The sequence below is a fragment of the Scyliorhinus canicula genome, unplaced genomic scaffold (genome assembly GCF_902713615.1).
Source record: "Scyliorhinus canicula unplaced genomic scaffold, sScyCan1.1, whole genome shotgun sequence".
Lineage (NCBI taxonomy): Eukaryota > Metazoa > Chordata > Chondrichthyes > Carcharhiniformes > Scyliorhinidae > Scyliorhinus > Scyliorhinus canicula.
This window is the reverse complement of record NW_024055500.1, coordinates 4,954,735-4,966,815: the sequence shown is the minus strand read 5'-3', so window position 1 is coordinate 4,966,815 and position 12,081 is coordinate 4,954,735. Positions and strand designations below refer to the sequence as shown.

Here is a 12,081-nt window from a genome sequence, read left to right as displayed (position 1 = left end):
TCCAGGGAGGCCTCAAGCGGTCCCAGGATCTCAGCCTTCAGCTCTCTGAATCAGCTCCTGCGCCCACTGCTGCCACACTGCTGGTTCCCCGCCCGCCGCCATCTTGTTTTTCCTGCCTCTCACCTTTCTCCGCTCCAAAGCCGATTTTTTTGACCGCCCCGCTCCTAGTCCAGCCCATCCACCGGCAGATGATCGTGTCCCCCCCCACCGGGAAAATTCCAGCCAGCGCTGTTACGGGCCCTTAAAAGAGCCCAAAAGACCGAAAAAAGCGGGAGCCACCGAACGTGCGGCTTAGCTCCGCATCACCGGAGAATCGTGAACAAGGACTCCCAAGTCCCTTTGTGCTTCTGCTTTCCGAAGCATTTCCCCATTTGGAAAGTAGTCTGTGCCTAAATTCCTCCTCCCAAAGTGCATAACCTCACACATCCAAGGCTCCTTCGACAGCATCTTCCAACCCCACGGGCCGTTACCGTCTAGAAGGACGAGGGGGGGCGGCAGACACACGGGGAACCCCCCCCCCCCCACCTGGAGGTTCCCCTCCGAGTCACTCCCCACCCCGACTGGGGAATATATCGGCCGTTCCTTCACTGTCGCTGGGGCAACATCCTGGGAACTCCCTCCCTAGCAGCACAGTGGGTGTACCTACCTCACACAGGCCCACCACCTTCAACAGGGGGCAATTAGAGATGGAGAATAAAAGGGGACTCCCTTATTCTCAAAGTGAGCCCCCACAGGGGCTGGTTTAGCTTAGGGGCTGGTTTAGCTCACTCAGCTAAATCTCTCTAAGTAGGATAGGTTAATAAAAATGAAATGAAAATCACTTATTGTCACAAGTAGGCTTCAATGAAGCTGGGACTGTTTAGCACACAGGGCTAAATCGCTGGCTTTGAAAGCAGACCAAGACAGGCCAGCAGCACGGTTCGATTCCCGTACCAGCCTCCCCGGACAGGCACCGGAATGTGACGACTAGGGGCTTTTCACAGTAACTTCATTTGAAGCCTACTCGTGACAATAAGCGATTTTCATTTCATTTCATCATCGTTCTAAACTCCCCTCACTGCCTCCTGTAGGCAATTTAAAGGTTAAAGGCCGGGAGTGTGTTCGACTACCGTGGTCCTGTTTTTAAAAAAATTTTGAGTACCCAATTCATTTCGTTTTTCCAATTAAGGGGCAATTTAGCGTGGGCAATCCACCTATCCTGCACATCTTTGGATTGTGGGAGCGAAACCCACGCAAACACGGGGAGAATGCGCACACTCCACGCGGACAGTGACCCAGGGCCGGGATCGAACCTGGGACCTCGGCGCAGTGAGGCAGCAGGGCGAACCCACCTTGCCGCTCCTGTTTTTTTTTTCTAACAGAAGGATTCTGTTTTACCGGCCCTGGGAGCTTTCAGCAGCCACAGGTGAAATTGACAGAGGGGTGTGTGTTTTTCAGTCTGGGCTAATGCGGCTGGGTCACTGTCTGTGTGGAGTCTGCACGTCTTCCCCGTGTGTGCGTGGGTTTCCTCCGGGTGCTCCGGTTTCCTCCCACAGTCCAAAGATGTGCGGGTTAGGTGGATTGGCCATGCTAAATTGCCCGTAGTGTAAGGTTAATGGGGGGATTGTTGGGTTATGGGTATACGGGTTACGTGGGTTTAAGTAGGGTGATCATTGCTCGGCACAACATCGAGGGCCGAAGGGCCTGTTCTGTGCTGTACTGTTCTATGTATTGTTCTATGTTCTATGTTTGACAGGACACAGCCCCTGGGGGGGTTAAGTGCTCTCAGTCCCCGGAAAGTTAATTTGTTTTTCAGCTTGGGGTGATGATGCCAGTGCTGGGTGGAGCTCGGAAAGAGCGGGAGATTTTTTGAGAGAGTTTTGGAAGAGGTCTGATCTCTCAACCCTTGCCTCGGCCACAACCAAAGTCAGGCTTCTCTCTAAGTAGGATAGGTTAATAAAAATGAAATGAAAATCGCTTATTGTCACAAGTAGGCTTCAATGAAGCTGGGGCTGTTTAGCACACAGGGCTAAATCGCTGGCTTTGAAAGTAGACCCAGGCAGGCCAGCAGCACGGTTTGATTCCCGTAACAGCCTACCCGAACAGGCGCCGGAATGTGGCGACTAGGGGCTTTTCACAGTAACTTCATTGAAGCCGACTCGTGACAATAAGCCATTTTCATTTTTCATTTTCACCTTTGGACTGTTGGAGGAAACCGGAGCACCCGGGGGAAACCCACGCAGACACGGGAGAATGTGCAAACTCCGCACTCACCCGAAGTTGGAATCGAATCCAGGTCCCTGCTGCTGTGAGGCAGCAGTGCTAACCACTGAGCCACCGGGCCGCCCACATTCATCATTAATCTGCCAGGATCTCTCTCAAAAGGTCTCTCTATTTACATATTGGCAAGTAATCCTGTGTTTGATAACTCTATTTGAAAGTGGTTTTTGCCCTGTAATGGGTTTAGCTTGATTGGAGATAAAGGAGGTATGAGTTGGAAGTTAAACTGTTTCATTATATTATTCAGCATTGTTTAACCTGGTAATTGAAGGTGATTTCTGTCTGGTTTTAAAGTTTTGACATTTAATAACGTAAATATCTTCAGGAAGGCGTTCAGTCTTTGAACTTGAGCACCGCGACAGCGCCAGGGTCCCAGGTTCGATTCCCGGCTGGGTCACTGTCTGTGCGGAGTCTGCACATCCTCCCAGTGTCTGCGTGGGTTTCCTCCGGGTGCTCCGGTTTCCTCCCACAGTCCAAAGATGTGCAGGTTAGGTGGATTGGCCATGCTAAATTGCCCTCAGTGTCCAAAATTGCCCTTAGTTTTGGGTGGGGTTACTGGGTTATGGGGATAGGGTGGAGGTATTAACCTTGGGTAGGGTGCTCTTTCCAAGAGCCGGTGCAGACTCGATGGGCCGAATGGCCTCCTTCTGCACTGTAAATTCTATGAAATACCCCTCATAAGTTTATACACCTCAATCCTGTCCCCCCTCAGACTTCTCCGCTCCAAGGAAAACAATCCCAGTCTATCCAATCTCTCTTCATAGCTGAAACTCTCCAGCCCAGGCAACATCCTGGTAAATCTCCTCTGCACCCTTTCCAGTGGCTACCACATCCCTCCTATAATGTGGACTCCAGAACAGCACTCAATACTCTAGCTGTGGCCTAACCAACGTTTTATACAGTTCCAGCATAACCTCCCTGCTCTTCAACTCTCTGCCTCGGCTAATAACGTCAAGTATACCATAGGCCTCTTAACCACTGTGTCCACCTTCTCTGCTCCCTTAAGGAGCACACCAAGGTCCCTCTGTCCCTCGGTGGTTCCCAGGGTCCTGCCGTTTATCCTGTATTCCCTCACCTTGTTTGTCCTGCCCAAGTCCATCGCCTCCCACTTATCCCGATTGAACTGCATTTGCCACTGATCAGCCCATCTGTTCCCCTATCATCAATAGCGATTGAACATGATGGAAGCTGCTCAGCATTTTCTTCAGGTGGAAGCTCTATCTCTGGTTTCTGTAAAAGAGCTTCGCCAAGAAATGTTCGTCGGATTGGTAGGTTCATTAGAGGTGGACGTACCAGCTGGAACGAAGAATTTGGAGATAGCGATTGCTCAACATTAAAAAAAAATTTTAAATGCAAGAAACGCGGCTAAAATCGGCTAAAATCCGGTTACAAATGGAGAGGAAGCAAAAAGGAGCGGAGATGGAAATGAGGAGGTAAGAATTCAAGAGAAGGAATGTAAAAAAACAAAAGAGGGAGAGTTCCGGATTGGGGCACGGGAAATTAGCGGGAGCTGCAAGAAAGCAGAGGGCGGGGGCTTAATCCTAGAATGGAACCCAGTGACAATATGATTAAAATTATACAGATCCTCCCAAAATTTGAAGAGAAAGAGGTAGAAACCTTTTTTATGTCATTTGAAAAAAATAGCAACTCAAATGCACTGGCCAAGAGAAAAGTGGACATTGCTCCTAAATTAGAGGGGCCACATAATCCTAGAATGGAACCCAGTGGCGATATGTTTAAATTTATACAGGCCCTTCCAAACTTTGAAGAGAAAGAGGTAGAAACCTTTTTTATGTCATTTGAAAAAAATAGCAACTCAAATGCACTGGCCAAGAGAAAAGTGGACATTGCTCCTAAATTAGAGGGGCCGCATAATCCTAGAATGGAACCCAGTGGCAATATGTTTAAATTTATACAGGCCCTTCCAAACTTTGAAGAGAAAGAGGTCGAAACCTTTTCTATGTCATTTGAGAAAATAGCAACTCACACGGAGTGGCCAAGGGAAAAGTGGACATTGCTCCTGCGGAGTAAATTGATGGGGCGGGCACGGGAAGTTTAAAGCTTCCCCGTCAGAGCGCGAATCTCAGAATTCTGATCAGGTGAAAAAGGCTATTCTGGCTGCGTACAAATTGCTTCCCCGAGCAGAGAGGCAAACGTTTTGGAATCTAAGGAGGCAGCCAGGACAGATCTATGCCGTATTTCAAAGCGTTCAGCAGGGACAATGCCCCGTAAAGTTCGGGTGGAACTTCCCTCCCGTACTTTCCCATTCTCCAGCCCTCTTTGCGATAAGGGACATAACTGCGTTTGCCTTCCTGTTTTGTGCCCGCGTCCTCACAGTTTTGAGCTTCCCACACCAGGCCTCCCGGATCCCTCTGCAATGTGGAGTTCCCACCAAAAACGGGCAACCTCACATTTTACCCCACTTGGCAACGTTTTGCCCATCCGGGTCACATTACCTGCCCGTGTTCACAATCACAATCAGTAAGAATGAACAACACCTCCTCCACAATAGTCCTCAATGCCGGGGCCCCGCAAGGCTGCGTACTTAGCCCCCTACTCTACTCCCTGTACACACACGATTGCATGGTAAAACTTGGTTCCAACTCCATCTACAAGTTTGCTGACAATGCGACCATAGTGGGCCGGATCTCGAATAACGACGAGTCAGAATACAGGAGGGAGATAGAGAACCTGGTGTAACGACAACAATCTCTCCCTCAATGCCAGCAAAACTAAAGAGCTGGTCATTGACTTCAGGAAGCAAAGTACTGTACACACCCCTGTCAGCATCAACGGGGCCGAGGTGGAGATGGCTGGCAGTTTCAAATTCTTAGGGGTGCACATCTTCAAAAATCTGTCCTGGTCCACCCACGTTGACGCTACTGCCAAGAAAGCACAACAGCGCCTATACCTCCTCAGGAAACTAAGGAAATTCGGCATGTCCACATTGACTCTTACCAATTTACAGATGCACCATAGAAAGCATCCTATCGGGCTGCATCACAGCCTGGGTATGGCAACTGCTCGGCCCAGGACCGCAAGGAACTTCAGAGAGTCGTGAATACCGCCCAGTCCATCACACGAACCTGCCTCCCATCCATCGACTCCATCTACACCTCCCGCTGCCGGGGGAAAGCGGGCAGCATAATCAAGGATCCCTCCCACCCCGGCTTACTCACTCTTCCAACTTCTTCCATCGGGCAGGAGATACAGAAGTCTGAGAACACGCATGAACAGACTCAAAAACAGCTTCTTCCCCACTGTCACCAGACTCCTGAATGAGCCTCTTATGGACTGACCTCATTAACACTACACCCTGTATGCTTCATCCGATGCCGGTGTCTATGTAGTTACATTGTGTACCTTGTGTTGCCCTATTATGTATTTTCTTTTATTCCCTTTACTTCCCATGTACTGAATGATCTGTTGAGCTACTCGCAGAAAAATACTTTTCACTGTACCTCGGTACACGTGACAATAAACAAATCCAATCCAATCCAATCTGTGTCTATCGACAGATTCCCCAGTGGTCTGTATGAGTGGATAAGCCCACGGGTCATGAGGAAAGAGTGTGGGGGGGGCAGGGGTGAGGGGTCAGGGGTCAGTGAGGGGGTCACAATCCATCACCACTTAACTGGGAAGGTCAGGAGGGGTCATAAATGCCCACGCCATTCCCCAGTCATGGGGTCATGGGACTCGAGGTCAGACCCGATTGGACGTATAGTGTCGGGGGGATGAGCCTTGACCCCAGTTAGAAATGAGAGGGTATGAACCCCGACCTCCCCTCCCTTACCAATGAGGTTCAAGTGGAACCAACTCTGAGATGAATCAGCAGCGAGATTCAAGGGGCAAATATATTTCCGCCCCCCCCCCCCCCCCCCCCCCCCAGGCCTGCAACATCCTCACGTAGCAACTCAAATGCACTGGCCAAGAGAAAAGTAGACATTGCTCCGAAAGTCGAGGAGGTGGTTTAATCCTAGAATGGAACACAGTGGCGATATGTTTACATTTCCAGAGGCCCTTCCAAACTTTGAAGAGAAAGAGGTAGAAACCTTTTTCATGTCATTTGAGAAAATAGCAAATCAAATGGAGTGGCCAAGGGAAAAGTGGACATTACTCCTGCGGAGAAAACTGAGGGTGCGGGCACCCTGACTACATGCCTACCAACGGGGTGAAGGGTTCACAAACTCCGACCCACTTACCAACATCGTCCTGCGGTGGTCAAACGCGGAGCCGCGGAGGCGGGAGTGGCAGAAGGTGACGGCCCCGGCGATCGGCCGGCCATTCTGATCCAGCTTGCAGTAAGCGGCGTAGGCGATCACGGAACGCTGAGGGGGGGGGAAGAGGAGAGGTCAGAAGTGACTCCGAGAGAGGGGGCGCGGAAGATCGGGAGTGAGAGAGGAGAGGGGATCAGGGAGTGAGAGAGGAGAGGGGATCGGGAGTGAGGGAGGAGAGGGGATCGGGAGTGAGGGAGGAGAGGGGATCGGGGCGTGAGAGAGGAGAGGGGATCGGGAGTGAGAGAGGAGAGGGGATCAGGGAGTGAGAGAGGAGAGGGGATCGGGGCGTGAGAGAGGAGAATTGAACCCAGTGACGTTTTTAAATTTATACCGACACTCCCAAAGTTTGAAGAGAAAGAGGTAGAAACGTTTTTTATGTCATTTCAAAAAGTAGCAACTGAAATGCACTGGCCAAGAGAAAAGTGGTAATTGCTGCTGAAGTAGAGTAGAGGGGATGGGATTGAGAGAAAAAGAGAGGGGATCGGGAGTGAGAGTACAGGAGAAGGGATCAGGAGTGAGAGAGCAGAGGGAATCGGGAGCGAGAGAGGAGAGGGGATTGAGATTGAGTGAGGGGATGAGGAGTGAGAGAAGAGAGGGGATCTGGAGTGAGGGAGGAGAGGGGATCGGGAGTGAGAGAGGAGAGGGGATGGGGTGTGAGAGAGGAGAGGGGATGGGGAGTGAGGGAGGAGAGGGGATCGGGAGTGAGAGAGGAGAGGGGAAGGGGAGTGAGAGAGGAGAGGGGATCGGGAATGAGAGAAGAGAGGGGATCGGGTGAGAGAGGAGAGGGGATCGGGAGTGAGGGAGGAGAGGGGATCGGGAGAGAGGGAGGAGAGGGGATCAGGAGTGAGGCAGGAGAGGGGATCGGGAGTGAGAGAGGGGATGGGGAGTGAGGGAGGAGAGGGGATGGGGACTGAGGCAGGAGAGGGGATGGGGAGTGAGAGAGGGGATCGGGAGTGAGGGAGAGGATGGGGAGTGAGGGAGGGGATGGGGAGTGAGGGAGGAGAGGGGATCGGGAGTGAGAGAGGGGATCGGGAGTGAGAGAGGAGAGGGGATGGGGAGTGAGGGAGGAGAGGGGATTGGGAGTGAGAGAGGGGATCGGGAGTGAGGGAGGAGGGGATGGGGAATGAGGGAGGGAATGGGGAGTGAGGGAGGAGAGGGGATGGGGAGTGAGGGAGGAGAGGGGATGAGGAGTGAGGGAGGGGATGGGGAGTGAGGGAGGAGAGGGGATTGGGAGTGATGGAGGAGAGGGGGTGGGGAGTGAGGGAGGGGATGGGGAGTGAGGGAGGAGAGGGGGTGGGGAGTGAGGGAGGAGGGGATGGTGAGTGAGGGAGGAGAGGGGATGGGGAGTGAGGGAGGAGAGGGGATTGGGAGTGAGGGAGGAGAGGGGATGGGGAGTGAGGGAGGAGAGGGGATGGGGAGTGAGAGTGAGACTGGAATATTCTATCGATATCTGAACCCCTCGGTTAGAGGGGATTGGGAGTGAGAGAGGAGAGGGGATGGGGAGTGAGGGAGGGAATGGGGAGTGAGGGAGGAGAGGGGATGGGGAGTGAGGGAGGAGAGGGGATGGGGAGTGAGGGGGAGAGGGGATGGGGAGTGAGGGAGGGGATGGGGAGTGAGGGAGGAGAGGGGATGGGGAGTGAGGGAGGCGAGGGAATGGGGAGTGAGGGAGGAGAGGGGATCAGGGAGTGAGAGAGGAGGGGATGGGGAGTGAGGGAGGAGAGGGGATCGGGTGAGGGAGGGAATGGGGAGTGAGGGAGGAGAGGGGATCGGGAGTGAGAGAGGGGATGGGGAGTGAGAGGAGAGGGGATCGGGAGTGAGAGAGGGGATCGGGAGTGAGGGAGAGGATGGGGAGTGAGGGAGGGGATGGGGAGTGAGGGAGGAGAGGCGATCGGGAGTGAGAGAGGGGATCGGGAGAGAGGAGAGGGGATGGGGAGTGAAGGAGGAGAGGGGATCGGGAGTGAGAGAGGAGAGGGGATGGGGAATGAGGGAGGAGAGGGGATGGGGAGTGAGGGAGGGAATGGGGAGTGAGGGAGGAGAGGGGATCGGGATTGAGAGTGAAATTAGGTAGGAGCTGCCTGAAAGTAGAGGGGGTGCTTATTCATAGAATTGAACCCAGTGACGTTATGTTTAAATTTATACCGACACTCCCAAAGTTTGAAGAGAAAGAGGTAGAAACCTTTTTTATGTCATTTCAAAAAGTAGCAACTGAAATGCACTGGCCAAGAGAAAAGTGGTAATTGCTGCTAAAGTAGAGGGGATGGGATTGAGAGAGAAAGAGGGGATCGGGAGTGAGAGTACAGAAGAAGGGATCAGGAGTGAGAGCAGTGGGAATCGGGAGCGAGAGAGGAGAGGGGATTGCGATTGAGAGAGGGGATGAGGAGTGAGAGAAGAGAGGGGATCTGGAGTGAGGGAGGAGAGGGGATCGGGAGTGAGAGAGGAGAGGGGATGGGGAGTGAGAGAGGAGAGGGGATGGGGACTGAGGCAGGAGAGGGGATCGGGAGTGAGGGAGGAGAGGGGATCGGGAGTGAGAGAGGAGAGGGGAAGGGGAATGAGAAAGGAGAGGGGATCGGGAATGAGAGAAGAGAGGGGATCGGGAGTGAGAGAGGAGAGGGGATCGGGAGTGAGGGAGGAGAGGGGATCAGGAGTGAGGGAGGGGATGGGGAGTGAAGGAGGAGAGGGGATGGGGAATGAGGGAGGAGAGGGGATGGGGAGTGAGGGAGGGAATGGGGAGTGAGGGAGGAGAGGGGATGGGGAGTGAGGGAGGAGAGGGGATGGGGAGTGAGGGAGGAGAGGGGATGGGGAGTGAGGGAGGGGATGGGGAGTGAGGGAGGAGAGGGGATGGGGAGTGAGGGAGGAGAGGAGATGGGGAGTGAGGGAGGAGAGGGGATCGGGAGTGAGGGAGGAGAGGGGATGGGGAGTGAGGGAGGAGAGGGGATGGGGAGTGAGGGAAGAGAGGGGATCAGGAGTGAGGGAGGGGATGGGGAGTGAAGGAGGAGAGGGGATGGGGAGTGAGGGAGGAGAGGGGATGGGGAATGAGGGAGGAGAGGGGATGGGGAGTGAGGGAGGAGAGGGGATGGGGTGTGAGGGAGGAGAGGGGATGGGGAGTGAGAGAGGAGAGGGGATGGGGAGTGAGGGAGGAGTGGGGATCGGGAGTGAGGGAGGAGAGGGGATGGGGAGTGAGGGAGGAGAGGGGATGGGGAGTGAGAGAGGAGAGGGGATGGGGAGTGAGGGAGGAGAGGGGATGGGGAGTGAGGGAGGAGAGGGGATCGGGAGTGAGGGAGGAGAGGGGATGGGGAGTGAGAGTGAGACTGGAATATTCTATCGATATCTGAACCCCTCGATTAGATTCCAGTCTGTAACTCACTCCCGGGTATCTGTTATTCTATATATAAACCACCCTGAACCCCTCAATTAGATTCCAGTTTGTAACTCACTCCCGGGTATCCGTTATTCTATATATAAACCACCCCGAACCCCTCGATTAGATTCCAGTCTGTAACTCACTCCCGGCTATCTGTTATTCTATATATAAACCATCCTGAACCCCTCGATTAGATTCCAGTCTGTAACTCACTCCCGGGTATCTGTTATTCTATATATAAACCATCCTGAACCCCTCGATTAGATTCCAGTCTGTAACTCACTCCCGGGTATCTGTTATTCTATATATAAACCACCCTGAACCCCTCGATTAGATTCCAGTCTGTCACTCTCTCCCGGGTATCTGTTATTCTATATATAAACCACCCGAACCCCTCGATTAGATTCCAGTCTGTAACTCACTCCCGGGTATCTGTTATTCTATATATAAACCATCCCGAACCCCGCGATTAGATTCCAGTCTGTAACTCACTCCCGGGTATCTGTTATTCTATATATAAACCACCCCAAACCCCTCGATTAGATTCCAGTCTGTAACTCACTCCCGGGTATCTGTTATTCTATATATAAACCACCCTGAACCCCTCGATTAGATTCCAGTCTGTAACTCACTCCCGGGTATCTGTTATTCTATATATAAACCATCCCGAACCCCTCGATTAGATTCCAGTCTGTAACTCACTCCCGGGTATCTGTTATTCTATATATAAACCATCCCGAACCCCTCGATTAGATTCCAGTCTGTAACTCACTCCCGGGTATCTGTTATTCCATATAAACCACCCCGAACCCCTCGATTAGATTCCAGTCTGTAACTCACTCCCGGGTATCTGTTATTCTATATATAAACCACCCCGAACCCCTCGATTAGATTCCAGTCTGTAACTCACTCTCCGTACACCTTACCTCTTTCCTGCACTTGCTGGTGTCCGCTGCCTTGATGTACAGGATGAGATCAGCCTCTGGTACGCCTCGTCCGTTCTCCTGTATGACCGTGGGGGAGCTGCCCTGCGCAGGCCACACACTGTAGCCTTGAAGGTGGTCATCGGGAATCTACGGGGCCGAGAGATGGGCACAATTCAACGTGTTCGCCCAGCTATACATTCATGACTTAGTCGAGGGAACTAAGTGGAGTATCTCCAAACTTGCAGATGACACCAAGCTGGGTGGGAGGGTGAGCTGTGGGGAGGATGCAGAGATCCTGCAGTGTGATTTGGACAAGTTGAGGTGGGTGGGCAAATGAACGGCAGACGCAGTTTAGTGCGGATGGATGCGAGGTTATCCACTTTTTCAGAAGGCAGCTTATTATCTGAATGGCCATAATTAGGGAGAGGGGAGTGTGCAGCGGGACCTGGGTGTCCTTGTGCGCCATTCGCTGAAGGTAAGCATGCAGGTGCAGCAGGCGGTGAAGAAGGCTAATGGTATGTTGGCCTTCATTGCGAGAGGTTTAGAGTATAGAAGCAGGGATGTGTTGCTGCAATTATACAGGGCCTTGGTGAGGCCACACCTGGACTATTGTGGGCAGTTTTGGTCTCCTTCTCTGAGGAAGGATGTTCTTGCTCTCGAGGGAGTGCAGCGAAGGTTTACCAGACTGATTCCAGGGATGGTGGGACTGACGTACGAGGAGAGATTGACTAGGGTTGGGATTGTTCTCGCTGGAGTTCAGAAGAATGAGGCGGATCTCACAGAAACACAGACGACAGAGACAGAGAGAGACAGACAGAGGCACAAAGAACAAAGAAAAGTACAGCACAGGAACAGGCCCTTCGGCCCTCCAAGCCCGTGCTGACCATGCTGCCCGTCTAAACTAAAATCTACACTTCCTGGGTCCGTATCCCTCTATTCCCATCCTATTCATGTATTTGTCAAGATGCCCCTTAAACGTCACTATCGTCCCGGCTTCCACCACCTCCTCCGGCAGCGAGTTCCAGGCACCCACTACCCTCTGTGTAAAAAACTTACCTCGTACATCTCCTCTAAACCTTCGCCCCTCGCACCTTAAACCTATGCCCCCTAGTAATTGACCCCTCTACCCTGGGGAAAAAGCCTCTGACTATCCATTCTGTCTACGCCCCTCATAATTATGGCCCTCATAAAGAGACTGAGAGAGAGAAAGAGGGAGGGGGAGATTTAGAGAGAGAGAGAGAGGGGAAAAGAGACTGAG

At 52.6% G+C, this 12,081-nt stretch overlaps 1 protein-coding gene across 1 annotated transcript in view; it reads right to left on the bottom strand.

The window, feature by feature from the left end:
- The window catches only part of LOC119960450 (leishmanolysin-like peptidase 2), a 34,959-nt gene that overhangs the window by 19,973 nt on the left and 2,905 nt on the right, over positions 1-12,081 (bottom strand). Inside the window, exons 2-3 of the mRNA XM_038788174.1 lie at positions 10,824-10,970; positions 6,462-6,587 (exon numbers count right to left, since the gene is read on the bottom strand). Coding sequence (XP_038644102.1) covers positions 6,462-6,587; positions 10,824-10,970 — 273 coding nt within the window. The remainder of the gene's footprint in view (positions 1-6,461; positions 6,588-10,823; positions 10,971-12,081) is intronic.